At 42.1% G+C, this 26,507-nt stretch overlaps 1 protein-coding gene across 28 annotated transcripts in view; it reads left to right on the top strand.

Moving 5' to 3' along the window:
• CELF2 (CUGBP Elav-like family member 2) overlaps positions 1–26,507 on the top strand; it is a 654,777-nt gene that overhangs the window by 482,960 nt on the left and 145,310 nt on the right. For all 28 annotated transcript variants that reach the window (XM_073589015.1, XM_073589012.1, XM_073589008.1 and 25 more), the window contains one exon: positions 23,974–24,108. In XM_073589015.1, coding sequence (XP_073445116.1) covers positions 23,974–24,108 — 135 coding nt within the window. The remainder of the gene's footprint in view (positions 1–23,973; positions 24,109–26,507) is intronic.

Raw genomic sequence — 26,507 nt, 5'->3', positions numbered from 1 at the left:
CTAAAAAAAAAAAATTCCAGATTTTTGCGTGTGTATTTTGGTGCATCTAATTATGTTGTAGATAAGGGGAGTGAGCTAAACTTTGTTCTAAGGAGTCATTGTTGACCCTTTTGATCATCCTGACATTAGTATTTTGTTTATCTATAAGCATTATCAATAGTAGGTAAATACAGTATGTATATACTTAATATACTATGGAGATGTCTATGATAAGTATTATTATAGGCACATGAGAAGTATCCAGTGAGATCATTGGGCACCAGTATATCTCTTGTTTGTGAAACGAACAAATGCGTTTTGGGAATTGTATTACTTACGGCTCCCTAATATGCTGTAGTTTCAGCCTACTGAAAGTAGAAGAAACCTAAATGTATGAAAGGCAAGTAACAGATAATAACTTTCTTCAGCCATTCAAAAAACTATAGTCTATTCTGACGATAGGCTTGTCTGAAACCTTTGCTCCAAGAATAATAAATGGCTCTGAAGGCAAACAGTAGACATTTTATTTCCAATCTTTCTGTAGCTTTTGACAGCGCCTTTTTAGTGATGAGTGAATGTATTCGGTAAAGGTGTTGTCTGAGCTTGCTTGGGTGCTAACCGAGTGACTTTGGCGTGCTCGAATAATACGTTCCAGTACCTGCACCTGCATGTCTCGCGACTGTTCGACAGCCACAACACATGCAGGGATTGCTTAACAAACAGACAATTCCTGCATGTGTTGCAGCTGTTGAATGTCTGCGAGACATGCAGGTGCGGGGACTCGAACATATTTTTCGAGCACGTCGAAAACACTTGGTTAGCACCCAAGCATGTTTACTCATCACTGCTGCTTATATAAATTAAAATGGGAACTTTTTCTATTACTATTGAAAATACGTAGACAATAGCACATAATCCATAGGTCAAAGGGACCTTCTATGTTATTCAGCATTCTTCTACAGTTAAACATTCTATCACTCTGGTTCCCAAAAGGAACATAGAAGAACAATATCTCTATGAGGCGCCACTTCATCCAAAGGTGATGTCAGCATAGGAGAACATTGTTTGGGTTCAGTACAGTAAAAATCATTAACATCATTTTTTACACTTTTATTACGTTCTGAAAACTGATATTCTGTGGAGCAAATGCGAGAGCAACATTTATGATATACATGTTTCAATAAGTTAGGGTGGTTTCACATTAGCGCTTTTTAAGCTCACGCACGGCCGGGGTAGCTCCGCCCCCGAGCCGGCTCTCTGCCCGGCGTGCCCGCCCCTTGCTTGTATCGCCGCCTCCTAGCGCACAGCGGCGCCTGCGATCGGCGCACCCTATCTTTAGCGTAGGGTGCGCAGATCGTGCGCAGGCCGTGCGCTAGTTGCGCTTTGACCTGCGCTGCGCACTTTTGACGGTGCGCCGTGCACGCCAAAATCCAAAAAGTTTGATTTTGGCGCGCACGGCGCACCGTCAAAAGTGCGCAGCGCAGGTCAAAGCGCAACTAGCGCACGGCCTGCGCACGATCTGCGCACCCTATGCTAAAGATAGGGTGCGCCGATCGCAGGCGCCGCTGTGCGCTAGGAGGCGGCGCTACAAGCAAGGGGCGGGCACGCCGGGCAGAGAGCCGGCTCAGGGGCGGAGCTACCCCCGGCCGTGCGTGCGCTTAAAAAGCGCTAATGTGAAACCACCCTTACTGGTGCAAAAAATTCAACTTTTTGCATATTTGGACTCTTCATAAAATGAATGAAAGATCTGCCTATTAGTGCTTTGTTGCAAACCTTTGTTGGCTGCACATTGCTTATGCCAGCACTGAAGGAAGAGCCCAAATAACTACGCATTCAACAGGGATGCGTAATAACACAATGAAACCAGAGCTATAATATGTACACATTATTTCTCATTTTACTGACTTTGTTGGAACAAAATTATTTTCTGCATCTGAGGGAATTGCCCCTTTTTCTAAGAAAAAAGGAGGTCTCTTAACATACAGGAAAGAAAAACACCGCAAACACAAAAAAAAATGGAAATACAACAATTCTGCTTAAATAATTTGCACAATAATAAAAATAAATATGTGTGCTGGAAAGTCTCAGGGGGAAAAATTCTGACTCCGTAGCTGTACTTCAAAACTGGCTCTGACAGCCTGCTCATTAACAATGAATTGAATTTGCATGCCATTTAGAGAGTGGATGGAATGAAATCGTAAAAAGAGAATGCAGAATACTTTAAGCATTTTAAAATAAAAAAAAAATGAGATTTCAGTTTGCATTAGCTGTGAATAAATCAGTAGTTACCAATTCAGATGTACAATATAAGGGCGGATTTAATGCAAATATAACATCTTTCAGCATCTGCTTCGGTAAATACACAGTGTATAGAGCTGGGGAGTCTGATTGTCAATGTTCAGCTGTGGTGGTCTAGAATCTACTGGCTGTTAGCGCCATGGAAAACGATAACCCACTGATAGCTCAAGAGCATCTGCTTCATTTCCAACCAATTCAAGATCATTACCAATCAAAGGATTAGCTCTTAGATAGCAATGTGTACTTCCCATATGGAGCACTTTTCACGGATTGATGTTTAACCACCTCAGGAAAAATGATCAGCTTGGATAAATAAAGGGAGAGTGAAAACTAGATAATATCATGCTTCTCTTTCCAACGGCATCTCGTTCAGGAAAATACTACCTTGTGTCATGCTGACAACAAGACACTCTCGAAAGTTGGCCATTATCACCTAATTCATTCTAGCAGATTTCCTCCAATGCTCTTGCTAGATTGGTTCTTCATAGCAATGCTTTGATGTCATGGCTCCAAAATAGCTAATGCCCAGTAATAATGCATTTACAACAACCGACTAAAGGATAATGCTAGTGATTTGTTGGTAAAGTGAAATGAACGCTATGTAGGGAAAATTAAAAATGATCCAATTTTAATTACAATGACATTTTGAATCTTAATGCACTGATCCGGAAATGATTACTCTCTGTATAAATACATTCAGTGAACACTGTGCTAGTAAAATCTTTTCGGCACAAAGAATGAACCCACCCCACCCATACCCACCTCCTTTAAGAGCATTACATCACTTTATGATATCTATAACAAGGTACTAAATACCTTGTGAATCTGTTCCAGTTGCTGCAGATTTTTTTTAGTTGCATGTTTGTTCTGTGTATTGTCAATTTTACTACATTTTAGAGATTTTCCACTGCAGCTCCCCTAGATTCTTAAAGTTCAGGACTTGCGCATGCGCAATGTGAAGATGCGTTCTTGTGTTCTCCATGAGAAAGAAGGAAAAGACAATTCACGGTTTTGGGCTGCTGTAACTGAAATGGATCCTTGATCTAATAATATTCAGGATCATTTTTTATTCCACAACGCAATTTCACGCCGGACTGGGGTCTTTCTTAAGTGTAAAAACCAACTGTACAGGTTATCTCAGTCCAAAACCGGGAAATGTCTATTCCTTCAAGCATCAGGGTTGGCGTTCATCACCCAGCCATGGGGCAGCAGCATTCATTATTGAGCTTCCACGTGAGTTGGGCCTACACAACTTGATCAGGTAAGCACATTACCTGGATCTGTTATATCTTTTTATAAAGGCATCACCCTATAGTCTGCTGCGCTCTATTTCCCTACTGTGTTTGTTTCTCTATGAGATAGACTCCTCTGGAAGTGGCTGATCTCCAAGAAGAACAAATGGATTCGACAGCTCAGCTCCTTCTATCGAGGCGTTAAAATTTAACAGCCCGACTCTGAACTTATCTATCGAGGAGAGTCGGGAGGCCCCCATGCACATTAGACTGTCAGCCAATCCTGATGATCCTGATGATTTCAGCCTTAAATGTGTATACAGTGGGGGAAAAAAGTATTTAATCAGCCACCAATTGTGCCAGTTCTCCCGCTTAGGCCTCTTTCACACATCAGGTTTTCTGCTTCAGGCGCGATCCGGCGCTTTTGACTAAAACCGGATCCGTCGAAATGCAATGCCGGATCCGGTTTCCTCCCCATTGACTTGCATTAGAGCCGGATCGAGCCGGATGGCCATGCGTTTCATCCGATTTTCGCCGGATTCGGCAATGTGACGCGATCCGGCGTCTGGAAAAAACGGTGACTGTAACGTTTTTTGTATCCGTCGAAAAAGCCGGACACGCCGGATCCGGCGTGTCCGGCTTTTTCATACAATGAAAGCCTATGAGTGCCGCAATGCGCCGGATCCGGCGACAGCCGGATCCGGTTTTTTTGGTCTGAGCATGCTCAGTAGCTCTGCCCACAGGACATATATAAAAGCAAGACAATGGGACCCTCAGCCACACCCAACATGCCACCCAAGCCAAGAACCAGGAGCAGGAGAAGGCAGCAGACATCTGCAGCAGCAGCACCATCAGCACCACCCCAAATGGAGCAGCATGCTGAACAACGGGAGGGGAGTCCAGCAGCAGATGAGAGACGGTAATTATCAAATCCCCCATTCCTCCAAACTAGGGCTATGGAATATCAAGATATTCATTGGCCCTTTGTTTCTCTTTATTCAACAGCCGCCCAATAGATGCAGCAGCAGCAGCAATGGCAGCAGCAGAAACACCACCCACAGCCATGGAGTCTGGCCATGAGGAAGACAGCACATCTTCTGGGAGCCCTCCCTCGCATCGTCAGCGTTTGACGGTAAGTTTTTATTTCCAAAATCCATCATCTCTGTAATATATGTGTATTCATTGCCTTTTATTTCAAAACAGGAATCACAAGATGAAGAGGAGCTCCCAGAAGAAGAAGGAAGGGGTGGACAGACACTTGGAGTGGGCTCACAATTGGTAAGTTTTTTGCATCAAACGCAGAAACACAACATCACACTACACACAACACATAGAAAACAATGTTCTGCAGACCACACACAGCAAACAAATGCCTACATCCAAAGACATAACATTTTTTGTTTTCTTCTCTAGTCTTCCCAATCTGGTGCTCGGCCAAGAGGTCCTCGCAGTGCCTCCCAGGGTCTTCGGCGACAGCAACGCGGCGGTCACCAGCGTGTAAGTATAAATATTTTTGCTTTGTTTTTTTTGCACTTTTTATTTCATTTCTTTTGTGGAGGCTAATTATGTTATTTTTGTCTTTTTCTTTAACAGCCTTCACAGCGTGCTCCCGACTCTGACGGTGAGGATGGAGGGATTGATGTCGACCGCCTCATCGATCTCGTCAGAGAAAGGGAGCCGCTCTGGAATATGGCTGACCGACGCCACGCTGACCTGATCGTTACCCGACGACTCTGGGAGGAAATCTGTTCGCTCCTTGTGGACCGCTGGGAGGACCTCGAAGCTCGGGCCCAGATTAAAGAGCGTAAGTATATACAGTACCGGTTGCTTGATTTAAACCTGTGTTTCCCGAACTCCAGTCCTCGTGGTCCCCACGGATCATGTGTTCAGGATTTCTATTTACTTTGGAAATCCTGAAAACATGACCCCTGGGGACCATGAGGACTGGAGTTTGGGAAACACTGATGTTGTATACTAACCACTTTGTCCTTTCTCGTTTCAGGGGAGAGAATTGTGAAGCGGTGGCGGTCTGTGAGGGATCGTTTCAAGAAGGAGTTCAATAAAGAGATGCGGGCCCCAAGTGGATCTGGAGGACGCAGGAGCAAGTACAAGTACGCACGAGCCCTGTCGTTCCTCCGGGAGACAATGCTCACCAGAAGGTAAATATTACACACCACATGTGACAAAAAAATGTTTAGATGTAACTTTTTTTTTTCAGCCAGGGCCATACCATGTCACTATTTTAATTGTTTTTTTTTTCTCTTTATTCCACAGCACGGTGAGCAGCACTCGGGAGCCTGCACGATTGGACCCTTCTGAGGCGATCCCTGAGGAGACCGGCACCGAGGGAGACTTCGACCGCCCCGGTACATCTGCACCTTCCCAGCCTTCCCACACATTCGACCCATCAGTCCCATCCACCAGCACAGGAGCATCGTGGCCGCCTACATTACATGAAGCTGCTGGTGAGGAGATCGCTTTCCCTTTACCCCACCCTTCTGCCCCTGCCACCTCTAGTACACCTGCGGGTACTGGGCGGCAGCGGCAGAGGGGTCAGGAAAAGACTTATGCGCCAGAGTTCTTGCATCTGAATGCATCTTTCCAGAACTGTCTAAAAGTCTTGTCAGAGCAAATCTCCGCAGGCTATCAGCAGATCAACTCCAGCATTCTGGAGGTGAAGACACTTCTGCAAACCATGCATTCAGAAGCAAGATCTTCGCCAAACCACACCTTTTTCAGGTCTGTTGTGGAGCGCATGGAAACGCTCTCTCCTGCCCAGCAGATGCATGTAATGCATTCATGCCACGCTGCTCTCCAGCAAGTTACCTCCCAACCTCCTCCTCCCACCACAGTAGTTCCTCCACCTGCACCCCCTCCAGCCACTTTCCATCCTCCCCCTCCTATTACATCTACACCCCCTCCAGCCACTTTCCATCCTCCCCCTCCTATTACATACCATCCACCTCCCCAGCACCATCCACCTCCCCAGCACCATCCACCTCCCCAGCACCATCCACCTCCACAGCACCAGCAACCTCCCCAGTACCAGCAACCTCCCCAGTACCAGCAACCTCCCCAGTACCAGCAACCTCCCCAGTACCTGCAAACTCCCCAGTACCAGCAACCTCCCCAGTACCAGACATCTCCCCACTTCCAGCAACCTGCCCCGTACCAGACATCTCCCCAATTCCAGCAACCTGCCCCGTACCAGACATCTCCCCACTTCCAGCAACCTGCCCCGTACCAGACATCTCCCCACTTCCAGCAACCTGCCCCGTACCAAACTCCTTCCCCATACAACTTGCCATCAACATCATCTGCTCCTACAGTCCCTGCCCAACCCTCCACTCCACCACCCACCACCTCTTCTGCTTCCCACATGTCCACCCATTCTGTAGTTTTTTCCACACCTTCACCTCTAACTGTTCCTTACCCACCACGATCCCAGTCCTCTCTCCACACTCCCAGTGTCGAAGTGTCCCGCAGCCCCTACAGCAGTATTTCCACCACACACTACACAGATTTATAATGTGTGTATTTAAATAAAAATGACCAGTTTTATGGTTTCAGTTTTATAGTTTCAAAGCTTTATTAAACAAGTTTATTAAAATTTTAAAAAAGTTTACTAAAAAAAACATTTTTCAATAAAAGTTAAATTATTTTACACTGGTTGTCTGTCATTTCTTTCTGCGGCGAAAAAGGTTAAATACAGGGTATTTAAAAGGTGAAATGGTATTCAAAACTAGGTATATAACTGTGGGTAAATTTTAGCTTTTTGCCACAGTTGTGTTCCTGGTTGTGTTTGAAGCAAAGTATTTCACCTAAAAAGTTGTGTTTATTGTTGGTGATTTCCTAACAATGTACACAACTTTTGTTAAAAGGTGAAATACTTTGCATAAAACACAACCAGGTACACACCTGTGGCCTAAAGCTAAAAATAGAGACCATGACAAGATAGCCAACTTTGGTTGGCAAAGGTATATACTGTTGGTACAGAAGGTACACAAGTTTGGTTGGGCACAAATCTTTCACACTCTGTCATCCTGCCAGTGTACTCTGCCTTGAGGTGACATAAAGTATAGTGCAAAATTGTCCCTCATTACTGAAACCGTCACAGAACTTCTAGTGGTAATGTCATGGTAATCTTGCAAGGTGGTTTCTTCAGAGGTGTCCTCAATGGAAATGGGTTCCTTGCAGATAACAAAATTGTGGAGTACCACGCACGCTTTGATCACCTCGTCCACAGTTTCTGTCTTGAGGTTGATCGCAGTCAATAGGACCCGCCATTTGGCTGTCAGAATACCAAAGGTACATTCAACCATTCTTCTTGCTCTTGTGAGGCGGTAATTAAAAATGCGTTTTGGTCTTGTCAATCCTCTGCTAGAGTACGGTTTCAAAAGGTGTTCTGACAGCTGGAAGGCTTCATCCCCTACACAGACAAATGGCATTGGTGGACCAGATGTTTGCGGCAGCGGTCTAGGTGGTGGGAACTGGAAGGTGTTTCCATACAGTTTACGCCCCATGGCAGACAGTTTGAAAACTTGAGAGTCATTGGAGCGGCCATAGGCCCCAATATCAACCGCAATAAATTTGTATTCCGCGTCAGCGATGGCCATGAGGACAATTGAAAAATATTTCTTGTAATTGAAATATTCCGATCCCGATCCAGCTGGCTTTACAATGCGGATATGTTTCCCGTCCACAGCGCCCAAGCAGTTGGGAAACTGACATGTCTGTTGAAACTTGTCAGCAATTTCAATCCACCTCTCTGTTGTGGGCTCTGGTAAAAACTCTTCAGCTAAGGAGTCCCACTGTGCACGGCATGTGTACTTCACTATTCCAGATATGGTGGAAATCCCGAGTCTGTACTGGAAATGCAGTGACGAAAGGGATTCTCCAGTTGCAAGAAATCTGTGGGGAATTAAAAAACAATAAATTAGTTTTAAATCACAGCATTACATACCAAACCTGAGCTATAACACTTGGAGATACAAACTACCACCAACAAGATTGCACTGAAAGTGTGCTCTGATGCGATCACATCCAATAAATGTGGCTTACCTTAAAGTCACCATCAGACGCTCTGTGGGTGAAACAGAGAAGCGGCAATAGGTGTCCGCTTTTCTTATGAGGTGTGCAATGCGCTCCACCAAGTAATCAAAATTCTCCATTTTCATCCTAACATATCCAAAAAATTTATCCGGGTTTCGTCGAAGGTCCATGCAGAGTGTAGAATAGACCCCACGCGTCATTCTCTTGGCTGTGATGGGGTGGATCCACAAACGTCATCTACGATGCCTGATGCGCTGCTGTCTCGCTCTCTCCTTCTCCAGAACAATCACCCTCAAACGATTCGCCTCCGCTATAAAATCCGCCAAATTCTTCAAAATATTTCCAATGACAACATCCATCTTCGCCAATAACTTGCTCTTCTCTCCAACCTGCACTTTCTCCTCTACAACCTGTCAAAGAAGGGCTGTAGGAACATGCTATATATAGTTTTCCAGTAGCCAATCCCGTTCGGAAGGCCACAAGGGTCAATTTTAAAAACCGGATCCGGCGTAATCCGTCGAAAAACGGATAGAAAAACGGATGAACCGGATGAGACGGATCCGGTTTTGTCTGTCAAGAAAAAGACGGATCCGGCAGAAAAACGGATCCGTCACATCCGGTTTTACTAAACATTTGCCGGATCCGGCGTTCCGGCACGACGCCGGATCGCGCCTGACGCCGAAAACCTGAAGTGTGAAAGTAGCCTAAAAAGATGAGAGAGGCCTGTAATTAACATCATAGGTAAACCACAACTATAAGAGTCAAAATGAGAAAACAACTCCAGAAAATCACCTTGTCTGATTTGTCAAGATTTATTTTTCAAATTATGGTGGAAAATAAGTATTTGGTCACATAAAAACATGCAAGATTTCTGGCTCTCACAGACCTGTAACTTCTTCTTTAAGAGGCTCCTCTGTCCTCCACTCACTACCTGTAGTAATGGCACCTGTTTGAACTTGTTATCAGTATAAAAGACACCTGTGCACAACCTCAAGCAGTCACACTCCAATCTCCACTATAGTGAAGACCAAAGAGCTGTCGAAGGACACCAGAAACTATCAATAAATGGGCCTTTTTCAGTCTAACAGCTCATCATAATGCACAATTCCACCTGCTTTGGAGATAGATGTGGGCCCGCTTACTTCCTGGGCCCCTGTACAGTTTGCCAGGTTGCCTTTATAGTGGTAATACAGTGGCGTACACATTAATATTTGCCACCACCATGCCCTTGTGACCAAAGGTTCAGGTATACCTTATGAGTAAATGACAGAATGTGTTCTCAAGCAGTGATATCCTCCCATCTCTCCTACCTACTAATCTCAAAAAGATGTCAGTGTCACATGCAAAGTATACAGATGCCTACATTCTCGGTTTCAGGTCTCTAAATGATGACGCCACAAATATGACTAATTACTTAGGTTTTCTTATTATAATGGGACATCCAGGGGTTATTTGGGGAAATAACTGTACATATAAGAGCTAGTAACAAATTCTTAGAGTCATGCCTGTCCATCAGCTATGTACTAGCATTAAACTTTTGTGTCAGCAGATTTCTAGATTATGTTGAGTATTAATATTTGAGTAATAATATTCCACCAGTCACACACTACTTTAGGCGATTATCCTCTGAGTGAACCCCAGGCTAACAGTTGCCGATTATCCACTCCAAATTATGCAACTAGAAAATGTGCCTTTTGCTGCATGGTAAGCGACGATGCCGTGTGACATTTCTAAGTTTGGCAAGTAAAGAAGATAGAATGATTGTTCATTCATTTGATACAGATCGTTTGCTCAGAACAATTATGCCTCTTCAAACCTTCAATGAGTTTTTGACAGAAAGAAGAAAGTAACTGAATGTATCCTTTTAGCACTTTAGTAACTTGTCACCCTAATTTATATTCATACATTATCAAAAAAGTGGCCAGACACATAAGCAAATTGCTTTTTGTTCTGGTCCTCTGCTTAGTGGACAGGTCCCGAAGCGGCCTGCTATTTACATGCATTATTCTAGTCCTTAAAACAGACCACACTAGTTTGAGCTGCAATTTTTTTTAGCACAACCACTATGTACATGGGTAAGATTTCTAGTGAAGGTTGTTACTGGGTCAGTGTGGTCTCTGTATAGCACAGACGTAAAACATGGCTGTCCTAACCCTGCCTAATGCAGATAGCTTAATTTTACTAGAGCAAGAGATGAAGAATTATTGATGTATTGTTCTTATGATACCTCTATGTTAGGGCAGGTGCAGACTTGTATTTTTAGGTCAAAGTGTGATCTGACAAAACACTGGATCGCACTTAGACCAATCTTATTCTGATTCTATTCTTATTCTATGGAGCTGTGCACATGCCCAAATTTCATCCAGTATTACGATTGCACTTGGCCATTCAAGTCAATGTGTCCGTGGAAAACATCGACTTGCAGTCGGATGACATCTGAGTGCAGTCCGGTTTCCACAGACTGACAGAATGGAGATAGAGAAATGTATTTCTCCATCCTTTCCTCATGTAAGATAATTGAATCATACTATGAGCACACTCTGATTAGAAATTTACTGATTTTCTTGGATGAGAGAACCTACGGTCATCTACACCTGCCCTAATATTTATACTTATTTTTGGCTGGCTAACAAAGGCAACTGGGGGGGGGAGATGTAATGTAGACACTAAGGGTATGTGCACATGTTGCGGATTCGTCTGCGGATCCGCAGTGGATCTGGCCCTGCGGATCCGCCGTAGTTTTCCAAGGGATGTGCAGTACCATGTTATCCTATGGAAAACAAAAACCGCTGTGCACATGCTGCGGAAAATTCCACAGCATGTCAATTCTTTGTGTGGATTCCGTAGCGTTTTTACACCTATTCCATTCTAGGAATCCACAGGTGTAAAAAAGCACTAAATCCACAATACATCCACAGGTAAAACGCAGGCATTTTGACCTGCGGATTCTGCAGATTCCGCTCGGAAAAGTCCGCACACGAATCCGCAACGTGTGCACATACCCTAAAAGCTCTGACTAAATAATTTTAAAGCTTAGAGTATTTTGATAGTATATATTCTCTTCTATTTTACTTAGGACTGCAGGTTAGTTGAAAAAATGTTTCAGAATGGAGTAGATTTACTTTTAATTTAATATGTCTATAAAATCATATCATATGATATTCTAAAGATTGATATCAAATTGCGCTGCATTACATCTGTATTGTGATTCAAGCTTTAATTCTAATCTTGCAGCACCAAGAATTGATGTATGTTCTCTTATTCAAGTTACATGAAACCTTCTATTTTCATAATTTATGGTTGCTAGTTCTGCTTTCTGCTTTACTGCACTGGAGCTAACACATTGGTAGCTCATGTAAAGTGGAAAATCTGGCAGGGAATTCTGTAGTACAGCTCAAGTGTAGCTGCCACCAGATTCATCTTGGTTGGTGGTGCCCACACGGACTACACATGGACCAATGTTAGCTTATGTGTTAATGAGCATTAACTATTTTCCACATGGAGCCCAAGTCCACGTAGAAAAAAACCGCAGATTAGTGCATGTAGGCAGCTCTTCTTATGCAGGCAAGCCACACGAGAACTGTCACATCCGCAATTTTTGGAAGTGACTGGTTCATTAGGTTCAGCGTTTAACCCCTTCATGACCGGAGGTATTTTCGTTTTTGCGTTTTTTGTTTTTTGCTCCCCTTCACAGAGCCAAAACTTTTTTAATATTTGGTTAAAATGGCCATGGGAGGGCTTGTTTTTTGCAGGAGAAGTTGTACTTTTGAACGACATGGTTGGTTTTAACATATCATGTACTGGAAATTAGGAAAAATTCCAATGCGGTGAAGTTGCAAATAAAAATGCAATTTCACAGTTGTTTTTTTTTTTTTTTTGCCATGTTCACTAAATGCTAAAAATGACCCGCCAATATGATTCGCCAGGTAATTACAAGTTCATAGACACCAAACATGTCTAGGTTCTTTTTCGTTTAAGTGGTAAAAAAAAAAATCCAAATTTCGATTAAAAAAGGAGCCAATTTCCAAGACCTGTAGCGTCTCCATTTTTCGTGATTTTGGACTGGGTGAGGGATTATTTTTGCTCGCTGAGCTGACTTTTTTATTTATACTATTTCAGTGTAGATACAATCTTTTGATCACCCGTTGTTGCTTTTTATTGCAAAGTAGTGGCAAAAAAAATATTCTGGCATTTTTAATTTTTTTCTCATTACGCCATTTACCGATCAGGTTAATTCTTTTTTTATATTGATAGGTCGGGCAATCCTGGATGTGGCAATGCCAAATATGTGTATGTTTGATTTTTTAATGGTTTTATTTTTTTATATTTTTAAAAACGTTTTTTCTTTACTTTTAGCATGCTTCAATACGATCCATGGGAAACTTGAAGCTGCAGTTGTCTGACCAGTTCTGCTACATACAGGCAATGATCAGGCCTGTATGTAGCAGAATTACTCACTTACTATGAGCGCTGACTACCCGGCGGTGCTCATAGCAGTCCAGCTATGACAACGATAGAGGTCTGCTGGAGACCTCTCGTTGTCATGCCAACCCATCAGTGACCCACGTTCACGTGACGGGGCCATCAATGGGCGGGCTTTCTGGCACGGTTACCGGTAATGTGAGTTAAATGCTGCTGTCAAAGATTGACAGCAGTATTTAACAGGTTAACAGCTGCAGGTAGATCGAGATTCCACCCGTGACTGTTTGAGGCGCATGTCAGCTGTTCAAAACACCTGATATGTGCAGGGAAGGATGTGGGCTCAGTGACGAAGCCCACATCAAAGGGAGGGATTCCAACGTGGGCGTACTATTATGCCCAACATCGGAAAGGGGGTAAAAAGAATAACTTTAAATACTAATTGGGGTCTCTATAACTTAACCTCCCAGGGAAGACAAAGCTGGTGGTTGACCCTGCTCTGACACATGGTGTGCTTTAGCATGTGCACCTGAGGATGCCTGATGCAGATGCTAAGTTCAAGCAGGAGTTCTCACCCCACACTGCCTGTCGAAACAAGCACTAGCAGTGCTATTAGCGGCACACCTGCACACAGGGTGGTAAAGTAGCCACCAACACACCAAACATACATGATACTAGCACACAGGCGTGCGCCATTGAGAGCTTTTTATACCTTTCTCAAATCCAGACAGACAGTACCTTGCCTGTGGACCAATCTGAAGCTGCCACATCACCAGAGCACCTGACATCCGAGCACTAATGGAAAGGCACAATATCATGAACATGCTCAGTAGGGTGAAATCTGGACTTAGGTTCCATAGCACAGCGCTGCACGTGTAAACTAGTAGTCACCATAGGCTTAGCTGGAGGGCCAGCAGTAACTATATATGCAGCGCAAGCCTGGGCAAGGGCTGGGCCTGAAGTCTGGGCTGGGCCTGAAGTCTGTGCTAAGCAGTCATCCCAGCAGCTGAGCCTAAATGGGAGACCACAGCACCATACAAGGCTTGAGATCCATCCTGTGCAGTGAGAGAATCCCAGTGCCTAACATCATGATAGCGGTAAAATTTGTTGGATGTGACTCACATTTATTTGTGAAAAAATCAATAATTTGGAGAAAATTTTGCAATTTTCAAACTTTTTATTTTTACCACCTTAAACCAGAGCGTTATGACACAAAAAAATAGTTAATAAATAACATTTCCCATATGTCTAATTTACATCAGCACAATTTTTGAAACACATTTTTTTGTTAGGAAGATAGAAGGGTTAAAAAATTGACCAGCAATTTCTAATTTTTCCCAAAAATTTACAAAACCTGTTTTTTTGCGACGATATTACATTTGAAGTGACTTTAATGGGCCAATATGACAAAAAATACCCCAAAGGGACACCATTCTATAAACTGCACCCCTCAAGGTGTTCAAGTCCCAATCAACTTCTGAGCATGCCAATAACCCATATGTGGGGGAAAGCTTCTCTTTGGGCGGATGACAGGGCTCAGAAGGAAAGGAGCATGGTTTGACTTTATGGGCTCAAAATTGTCTGCAATTTGCTGATGCCATATCGCATTTGGAGAGCCCCGAATGTGCCTAAACATTGGAAATCCCCCAGAAGTGGCACCATTTTGCTAATTATACCCCTCAAGCCATATATCTATATATATATATGAGTTGTGAAATTAAAAATCACATTTTTCCCACAACAATGTCCTTTTAGCCTCATTTTTTATATTCACAAGGGAAACATGAGAAAATGGATGCCAAAATGTGTTGTTCAATTTCTCCTGAGTACACCGATACCCCATATGTGGGGGAAAACTACTTTTCAGGCACAATCCAAAGCTCAGAAGGGAAGAAATGCCTTGTTCGAGTTCAGATTTTGCTGGAATAGCTTGAGGGTGCCTTGTCACATTGGCAGAACCCCTGAGGTGCCAGAACAGCTGTAACCCCCCATAAATGACATCATTTTTCAAACAACACCTCTCAATGAATACATCTAAGGGTGCATTGATTATAGTGACACCAGGAATATGTCGTAGAATTGTATATCATTGGGTAGTGTAGAAAACCTAATTAAATTTTTACCACAAAAATTTTGTTTTAGCCCCAGATTTTACTTTTTCACATGGGGAAATGGGTAAAAATGGCACCAAAAGTTGTCCCACAATTTGTGTTGAACATGGAAATACCTCATATGTAGCTATACCGTACTGCTTATCCACATGGCGAGACTCGGAAGGGACAGCGCGCTATTTGCCTTCTGGAGCGCATATTTTCCTAGAATTGTTTGTAGACTCCATATAATGAGCCCCTCAGTGCTAGAAGAGAAGAATACCCCCTCAAGTGACCCCATTTTTGAAATTATACCTCTTTGTGAATTTATGTATAAGTGTAGTGATGATTTCCCTCATGGGTGTTTTCCAGAAACAAGCAGCAGTGGATGTTGCTGAGTGAAAATTGCAAATCTTCTACTGTATATTGCTGCTCGTATATTGTAATGGTTAGTATGTTGTAAAGCCCAGTAGTACATTATGCCGAACTCATGCTTTTGAAGACATGCACCCATAAATTAAACTGGCTATCATCGCTACAGAAATGTCAATCATGTGGATGCTAGATGTGGTTTCGACACACTGTTGGGAACAGAAGGAAGGGGGGCATTTGGATTCGGGAGTACAGAATTCGCTGGATTTCATTTGGGAGGCGAGGAGCCATAGTCTTTTCCAGAGCCTTTGTACTACCAATAACGTGAAAGCCCCCTATATTTCCATTAACATATGACGGACCTGAGTGGGGACTTGCTTTATTTGTGGATTTAGTTGAAGCTTTTATTGGGAACATTTTACGTAACATTTGGAATTACATTTATCCGACGCTCTAAGAAGAGCACTTATGTTTGGTTTCCATCCAAATCTCTGAATGACATGATTCAGATAAAACCCTTGAGGGATCCATTTACTAGAATGAGGCAGCAGAGTTACTGTGGACTTCATCTGGTCTCTGTTCAACTGTGTCGTTTTTAGAGGTGCACAAAACTGTGGCCGACGGCACTTTTATGCATGCCTAAAAAGACGGACAACTTTGGATCACAGGCCAGACGACGTCCACAGTGCTTCCGTCTGCCTCATTATAAGGAATCTTCCAACGGGGGTACCATCTGAATCACTTACTTCAGAGATTTACATGGAAACCACGGTGTAAGCGCTCAGTGCAGAGGGCAGGATAAATGTGAGCTGATCCATAATGCAACTTTTGGGAGGCAGAATGAACAAATCTACAACAGGTCAAGAATTGGTTTTATTTATTTTTTATGCCATTCCTCGTGCAGTGTAAGTGATTAGACTACTTTATTCTTCAGGTTGGTGTGATTACAGCAATACCAGATTTATATCTGTTTTTATGTTTGGCTGCTGTTACACATTAAAAGACGCTTTTTTTGCAAAACTAGTTTTTACATCGCCATATTTTGAGAGCTGTAATTTTTCCACATTTCTTGTTTTTTGTGTTACGAGTTGAAGTTTTTATTGGTACCATTTTTTTTTGCATATTGATGATATGGAAAAAAAAACCTGTAAAAAAATTCTGAATTTGGCTTAATTTGTGAACAAAACCTTCCAATTCCCCTCAAAGAGTGTGTGTTTGGAAGGATTACACAGAGATGTCCATTCATGATGAGTCAGTGTAATGTCAGTATGAAGTCTTATATGAGACTTTGTGTGTGTGCATATATATGATATGGATAGCACATATGCAATAACAGCTGTGTGAGTGATATTGACTCTCGTATCTCAGACCTAAGGCCTCATTCACAAATCTGTTTTTCTCATAAGTAGTGTTGAGCATTCCGATACCGCAAGTATCGGGTATCGGCCGATACTTGCTGTATCGGAATTCCGATACAGACTTCCGATATTTTTTCAATATCGGAAGTCGGCATCGGAATCGGAAGTTCAAAGTTGATTGACAGCCTGACGTCATCATGATGCGCGGTGTGTGCGCATCATGATGCGCCGTCATTTCGGGCCTTCCGGGGGTCTCTGCCGGCCTGCCGGGGGGCTGTGTGGACTGCCCGGGGTCTGTACCGGCCTGCCGGGGGGCTGTGCCGGCCTGCCGGTGGTCTGTGCACCCTGTGGGGGTCTGTACCGGCCTGCCAGGGGGCTGTGCCGGCCTGCCGGTGGTCTGTGCACCCTGTGGGGGTCTGTACCGGCCTGCCGGGGGGCTGTGCTGATGTCCGGGGGTCTGTGCAAGCATCGTCCGATGGGACTATAAGTCCCATCTGGCGATGCCTGCTACCATGACAGTGATTGACACATTAGCCAATGATGGGACAGTAGTAGTCCCATCATCCGGCTAATGTGTTAAATGTTAAAAAAAAAAAATACTACATACATACTACATACATGCTACATGCATGCTACATACATACTACATGCTACATACATACTACATATATACTACATGCATGCTACATACATACTGCATGCTACATACATACTACATACATACCACATATATACTACATACATACTACATGCATGCTACATACATACTACATACATACTACATGCATGCTACATACATAACATATATACTACATGCATGCTACATACATACTACATGCTACATACATACTACATACATGCTACATACATACTACATACATACTACATACATACTACATACATGCTACATACATACTACATACATACTACATATATACTACATGCTACATACATACTACATACATACTACATGCTACATACATACTACATATATACTACATACATACTACATACATACTACATGCATGCTACATACATACTACATGCATGCTACATACATACTACATGCATGCTACATACATACTACATACATACTACATATATACTACATGCATGCTACATACATACTGCATGCTACATACATACTACATACATACCACATATATACTACATACATACTACATGCATACTACATACATACTACATGCATGCTACATACATAACACATATACTACATGCATGCTACATACATACTACATGCTACATACATACCACATACATACTACATACATACTACATGCATGCTACATACATACTACATGCTACATACATACTACACATATACTACATGCATGCTACATACATACTACATGCTACATACATACTACATACATACTACATGCATGCTACATACATACTACATACATACTACATACATACTACATGCATGCTACATACATACTACATGCTACATACATACTACATATATACTACATGCATGCTACATACATACTACATGCTACATATATACTACATGCTACATATATACTACATGCTACATACATACTACATGCATGCTACATACATACTACATACATACTACATGCATGCTACATACATACTACATGCTACATACATACCACATACATACTACATATATACTACATGCATGCTACATACATACTGCATGCTACATGCATGCTACATACATACTACATACATACTACATGCTACATACATACCACATATATACTACATACATACTACATACAATACATTCATACAATACATACATAGACATACAGTACATATAACATAGAGTAACATACTTACCAATACTTGTCACATTGTTCCCCGAAGCCATTGTATTTTAAAGGAATAAATATTAACATAACAAACCACAAAAATACTCACCCACGATCCGAAGCAGTCCACGAGTGTGTCCCACGACGATCTTGGGTAGAGAACTGCAGCATCAGCTGATGCTGCCGTTCTCTACGGGCTGCAGGAATCCAATGACAGAAGGTAGGTATCCTTCCGCACTGTATTCCTCCGCCACTTAAAAAAAAAAAAAGTCCCTAGTCTCACTTTATGCCATTGCTGCATGGGAATCCCACGCAGCAATGGCATAAAGTGAGACTAGGGACTTTTTTTTTTTTTAAGTGGCGGAGGAATACAGTGCGGAAGGATACCTACCTTCCGTCATTGGATTCCTGCAGCCCGTAGAGAACGGCGGCATCAGCTGATGCTGCAGTTCTCTACCCAAGATCGTCGTGGGACACACTCGTGGACTGCTTCGGATCGTGGGTGAGTATTTTTGTGGTTTGTTATGTTAATATTTATTCCTTTAAAAGACAATGGCTTCGGGGAACAATGTGACAAGTATTGGTAAGTATGTTACTCTATGTTATATGTACTGTATGTCTATGTATGTATTGTATGAATGTATTGTATGTAGTATGTATGTAGTATATATGTGGTATGTATGTAGCATGTAGTATGTAAGTAGTATGTATGTAGCATGCATGTAGTATGTATGTAGCATGTAGTATATATGTAGCATGTAGTATGTATGTAGCATGCATGTAGTATATACGTAGTATGTATGTAGTATGTATGTGGTATGTATGTAGCATGTAGCATGCATGTAGTATGTATGTAGTATATATGTAGTATGTATGTAGCATGCATGTAGTATATATGTAGTATGTATGTAGCATGCAGTATGTATGTAGCATGCATGTAGTATATATGTAGCATATATGTAGTATGTATGTAGCATGTAGTATATATGTAGTATGCATGTTGCATGCATGTAGTATATATGTAGTATGCATGTTGCATGCATGTAGTATATATGTAGTATGTATGTTGCATGTAGTATATATGTAGTATGAATGTAGCATGTATGTAGTATGAATGTAGCATGTATGTAGCATGTATTTTTTTTTATTTTTTTTTTTACATTCAACACATTAGCCGAATGATGGGACTACTACTGTCCCATCATTGGCTAATGTGTCAATCACTGTCATGGTAGCAGGCATCGCCCGATGGGACTTGTAGTCCCATCGGACGATGCCTGCACAGACCCCCGAAGCCTGCACAGCCCCCCGGCAGGCCGGCACAGCCCCCCGGCAGGCCGGCACAGCCCACCGGAGCCTGCACAGACCACCGGCAGGCCGGCACAGCCCCCCGGCAGGCCGGCACAGCCCACCGGAGCCTAAACAGCCCCCCGGCAGGCCGGCACAGCCCACCGGAGCCTGCACAGCCCCCCCGGCAGGCCGGCACAGCCCCCCGGCAGGCCGGCACAGACCACCGGAGCCTGCACAGACCCCCTGGCAGGCCGGCACAGCCCCCCGAAAGGCCCGTACAGACCCCAGAGAGGCTGTACAAGGGAAAAACAGGGTTTTTCTTATTCCGATACCGGAAGTCCCATAGACTTGAATGGGACTTCCGGTATCGGAATCGGCGATACCGATACTTTTTTTTAAGATCGGCCGATCCATTCCGATCCGATACTTTGAAGTATCGGACGGTATCGCTCAACTCTACTCATAAGGTCTTTCTTCTTTTGCAGACCGATGCTATCACAACCTTATAAACTACAGAGAGTAGGTTTGGGATGTGAACTGACAGCATACAAATCTTATCCATTTTGCATTAAAAACCCAATGTGTGAATTCAACCTTAGGTTGAATTCAGATGTCCATGTATCACGATCCGAGTATGACTTCAAGGCTTTCCACGGATCTCCTGACCTTAACACAACAGCATATGGGGCTGTTTAGTTCAGGTCATGAGACCCTTGGTCAGTTTGGAAATCACAGTCCTTACTCAGACCATGTTTTATGGATACCAGAGTTCAGAGGTAGGCCAGGTTTAGAGTGCCGTATCTCACAGTTCGTAAATAGTCCACAATGTCCAATTGGCCGCGGGCATTGAGGTCCATATATGGACCATAAGATATAGCAGTCTGAGCCTGTCTTAGTAAAAGAGACTTCACACTTGGACCCTAATAAGGCTTATTATGCAGCCCAAGCCCTGAAATGTCATGAGTGGACTGAAGTGGAGGCTTTTCTTGTCTTCCACTCCAACAAATCATACCACATTTCACAGTCTTTGACTTGATTCTGTCAGTATTTGAAACGGTCATTTTACAATAGTTATTTATTTGTTGAATGATCCTAGCAAAAACAAAAATAGGCTTTTGACCTTACAAACGTAATATTTTACCAATCAAAAAATTGTACAGCTAAACATCTAGACGAAAAGTGCAATCTCCCGTGCTTAAAAAAAGTATCAGTATGGCAGCCTGGTTTTATCTCTAGGTAGAAATGTAGTGCGCTTTCATGCTCTTCACATAATTTCACCGCTAGAGTAGCTGCACAAATGTCTCAGCTGTATACTTTGGTTCAGAAAAATACTGCAATTATTGTGGCTATTAATATCCTGGCTATAACCTACCGTGACTCTGTGAACAAAGCCCGTTCTGTGGAACCAGATATGGTGTATCAGAAGGTCATATTTGATATGTGCCTAAAGTTTCAAAGAATGTGTAACTCCATTCCTGAGATTGCTGTGAAAGTATTCACAATTATCCATGATGTTCACCCTTCCAGCTAAACTGGGAATCTAACAAAGACAAAATGATAGCTGCTACTGCCAGCAGGCACCACTGCTAAAGAGAATGGCTGCAATTAAAACGAAAAAGCTTTTCCTTTGGTCATAGAAGAAAACAGTAAATCTTTGCTAAATCAATGAGTATTTCCCGGGGCTCGTCTCTAGTTATAACAATACTCAGCAAATATTTCAATGTAAAGTAGAGTCTGGGCAAGAAATATGTTCGTTAAGGATAGTAAGAATTACAATGTAAGCATTAATATGATGACTGGTAGTATCGGGCTTCGTGTACTAGTATTGATAAAGAAAGCACAAATCACAGCCTAGTGCAAATTCTAACTTCAATAGATTTCAGGAGATTTGCGTTTGCTAAGTTATCATGTTGAGCAGTGGGAATAATGACATTGATGAAAGACGAGTTTTCCATCCTCTGTTTCCTGACACATTGATGTGTCACATATTGAAAGAGGAAATCTCTAGAAATTTGTACAAAAGAGATTATTAAGAGATGTAACTTAACTGTACTCTAATTGAAACAAATTATTTGCCATTCATGTTTTTAGACACATTGTCTTATTTTTGGTGATATTATCTACAACGCTTTAATATTTATGTGTTTAAGTAAAGTCTCGGCAGTTGGGTAAACTCATGGCTGCAAGTTATGGGACTGTTCTGAGATTCAGACATTTCGGTCTGAGGTTGAAAACAAGAGTGATGGAGGCTCCTATAGATTAGATTACAGAGCTGAGATATGTGTGTTCGGAATCTTTAGATGAACAATTATGGTCTCATGTTGATAGAATTTTCCTAAGAGAAGCACTCTTTACGGGAATGAAGGCTATCGCTATGTGCTGGATTGGATAGAGACCTTCCCTAATATCTCAATGGAGAAAAATAGAAAATAATGCAGTATCATAAGAAAATAGAGGCTCTGATTTGTCAAGACGGTCAATTTCCTCATGGTGGAGTAAGAGGCCCCTGATTAGAGTTGAGCGAATATGTTCGCAATATATCGCCAAATCTGAATTTGCCATATTCGTCCCATATTGGTACCCTATTCGTGCCAAATTTATGTTTGACAATTGATTCCGAACATATTTGGTCATTTCCACTCCCATTGACTCCAATGACGTTCGACTGTGCTCGGCGAATATTGCACATGCAAAATTCGCCACCGATCATAATCGGAACCGAATTTTGAAAAATTTGCGCAACTCTACTCCTGATTCATGAAGAGGTGTGTGGGTCTTTATGAATCAATAGTGTCTGACAAGTGGCCTTTGCCTCCGTGGCATATGCCAGACTGAAGTAAGACTTCCCTAACGAACAGGCAACCCCCACATGTGCTGTGGCTGTCTAACAGCCATAAGGACTTTAACATAATATACGAGCACGCCAAGATACTCGGATAATACATGTTCGCTCATCACTAATAGCAATCCTAAAAATCAATATCAACCCTTTAAAGGGCCTTGCCACATGACTAAGGATAAGAAGCCAACCCAAAATGTGTCTGCAAATGCAGTTTCTGATTTGGCTTCTAAATCCTAATTCATGTGGCAAAGCTATGTAAAGGGTCGATTTTGACTTTTAGAATTGCCACTTCCAAACGTTGGCACTAGAGTTCTTGTTTTTTCCCTCTCTGAAGAGGCTACTTACGTATTAATTTAGGAGTGATTGCATCTACCTATCAATTTAATGAGTCTAAAGATTTAAGCTTCAAGGATATTTTTAACCAATTACATTTACGGTACTGTTGCACAGAAGCAAAGAGAATACCTGTCAACTTTTAGCTTAGAGTGGAGGTTAAGTTATGTATTATTAGGAAATTGAACCCATAATGCAAGCTCGTGAGCAGACATTTTGATTAGCTTCAAAGATGACATTCAGATTTAGAGTATGAGTAACATAAAAACAGTAACCTTATAATGTAAGTATATATTTATAATGTGTATAAAATCAAAGAAAAGTCCATTTTGGTCTTAGATACTCTTTAACGCAGAATCGAATGTATTTTGTTTATTGTGCACAATTCTGAATTCTATGGAGTTACCCCATAATGGACTTTGAAATGTTATTTGTACATCTGTAGCATGACCCCCCTGATATAGTCAACCACTGTGTTTAAAATGAAGACCTGGGTGAAAATTATAGAGTTGGAAAGTTTACCATTTATTCATGGGCATTTGATTGCTACTGCTGTTCAGCTATTTCTAAGATTTACTAAAATGCAGTGTAACCCATAGACATGAAATGTAACTTTTCGCCCAGTGTGTTTAAGTGAGTGGAATGAATGTATCTGGATGAGCAGCAGCTTCTTATCATGCTGTGAGCTGTAGTAGCATCACAGCAAAAAAAAAAAAAAAGAAAGAAAGAAAAAAGGAAGAAATAAATGAGAAATAAAGAGTAAGCATTTGCCTTCCTGGGACCTGTGAAAGCACAAAGAAAGACTCACATGATCGCAGCTGGTTTTGATGTGGTAATGAAGCATTGATCACAGGAATAAAAAGATGAAATGGCCTTTGCTCATTCATTATTTTTATCTTCTAGCTGTGGAAGACAGAAAATTGTTCATAGGCATGGTTTCGAAGAAGTGTAACGAGAACGATATCAGGGTGATGTTTTCTCCATTTGGTCAAATAGAAGAATGCAGAATCCTACGGGGACCTGACGGACTGAGTCGAGGTGAGTGTGCTGTCTGTAAAGACCCTTTCCTTAACAGCTAATTGGAGCAATATGTCACAGACAGCAGATGTGTTGGGCCAGAGGCCACTCCAGATTGCTTCCCATGCGATGTAGTTACCCACATGAACTTTCCACAAAGATGGAAAGAAGTAATCACTTTTATTTGTAAAGTCAAAGAGGGTCTCTATGGAAAGCATGACTTAGTGTGTTATCTATTACAATGCAACATGGATAAAGGAATTTATCTTCATTCACTTGTGTGTAAACCGCTTGCAGCTCTTTATGGGAGTATTTCCAAATGTAATATTTCCAGCTGCCAGTGTTACCAGTAGAGTCCATTTCACAAGACAAGTTCATTCATTCCTCTTTAAACCATTCTGAGTTTTGTAGATTTTCATTCCAATATTTTAAATGTACCATTCCTGCATGAGCCCAGCTAGCAGCCATAGCCATGTACTAAAAAACATTCAGTGGTACCAGTGCCATTGATTTTCTCATTGTTTTACTGCTCTTTTTTCCACTTTGAAAAACGGTAGAAGGTTTAGAAATTTAACAAACTGAAATATTATTACTGTCTTAAACCTAGCTGAAATTAAGACCAGACAGGCAGAAGATGTACAAAATCATCGCGCTGTGTCATTAATTAGGCATACGTTGCTAGACAGGTTAGCCACTTTTATTTCCTTCCACCGCATCTTGGTTCGGTCTTAGACCAAATTTATGTATCAATTTACTGGCATTATTTTGGTGCAGTCTAATGTATTTGAAGTCAGGCCTCTTTCCCTAAGCCATTTCATTTTTTCTAGACCCTTTTCAAAATTTACTAGTGAGGCACAAAAGTGCTAAGGAAATACTCTATATATAACCAAGATTTATTTCTTTATTGTAATTGTTGCAAGAGGGTTAAGAAAATTATTTAAGAATTGCAATAGTCTTCATGCCTAAGAACTGTTCTAATAAAAAGTGCCAAGAATGTCCATACCCACTGATGAGAACACTTTTTAATTTTCAACTCTGCCCTGAAAAATAGAAATCTGCAGTCTGTTTTTGTTGTTACATTGACACATTTTGATACATTGATTTTACCGTATATACTTGTGTATAAGCTGAGTTTTTCAGCACATTTTTGTGTGTGCAGAAAACACCCCCCTCGGCTTATACATGAGTCAATTGTCCCAGAGAACCGGCTGGGGAGTGGCAGAGCAGTGGGTCACAGGAGGCTGGACCAGTGGCTGCGGCTGTAACTGTGCCTGCTGCTAAAGAGAAATGAATATTAATTTCTCTTATAGCATGCACAGTGACAACCACAGCCGCCGGCTTCCAGAAGACATCCTACTCACCTTCCTGGGTGCCTTCGCTGCATCTCGTTGTTTCCGGTGCCAGCAGCATTTCCGGCCGAGCGATCACGTGGCTCACTCATAAAGGTAATGAATATTCATACCTCTCCACTCTCATAGGTGTGGAGTGAATATTCATTACTTTAATGAGCGGGGCCACGTGATCGCTCGACAGGAAGAGCTGCTGGCACCGGAACAGGATTCATCGAGGGCGCGCAGGCAAGGTAATAGAATGTTTGTTTGTTTTTATAGGAAACATGCATACAAGGACAGGAGATAAGGAGCCATGCATACAACGACAGGGACGGGTGAGCCATGCATACCAGGACAGCGATGGGGGGAGCCATGCATACAAGAATAGGGGATAAGGAGCCAAGCATACAAGGATAGGAACTGGTGAGCCATGCATACCAGGACAGTGATGGGGGAGCCATTCACACAAAGATAGGGGATAAGGAGCCATGCATACAGGGATAGGGAAGGGGTGCTATGCATACCAGGACAGCGATGGGGAAGCCATGCACACAAGGATAGGGATTAAGGAGCCATGGATAAAAGGACAGCTACAGGGTAACCATGCATACCAGGACAGGGATGGAGATCCATGGATACTAGGTCAGGGATGAGGAGCCATTCATACAAGGACAAGGACGGGGGAGCTATTCATACCAGGACAGGGATGAGGGGACAATGCATACCTGGCTTATACTCAAATTAATAAGCTTACCCAGTTTTTTTTAAGTATATATGGTATGTCATATTTTGCCTAGTATCAAATAATTAGACATAGATAACTTATTTGGTCAGAACACCATGCCACGCTGGAGAGATCCTTTGGAAATCCTTATGTTTTAGCAAGAGGAAATGAGGGATACAAAGGTCACCTCTTTTGACTAGCACTGCATTTATTAGGGCACAGTAAGACATATTATTATTATTATTATTATTATTATTATTATTATTATTATACCCAATAACTAGGTTAATATTTATGTATAATAGGCCTAATGATTTCAACCTTATAAATATAATTTTTATATGGAACAATTGCCATTGTTAATT

Source organism: Dendrobates tinctorius, unplaced genomic scaffold (genome assembly GCF_039654945.1).
Source record: "Dendrobates tinctorius isolate UK_male_01 unplaced genomic scaffold, ASM3965494v1 ptg000105l, whole genome shotgun sequence".
Classification (NCBI taxonomy): Eukaryota; Metazoa; Chordata; class Amphibia; order Anura; family Dendrobatidae; genus Dendrobates; species Dendrobates tinctorius.
This window is presented reverse-complemented; position numbering and strand designations above follow the sequence as displayed.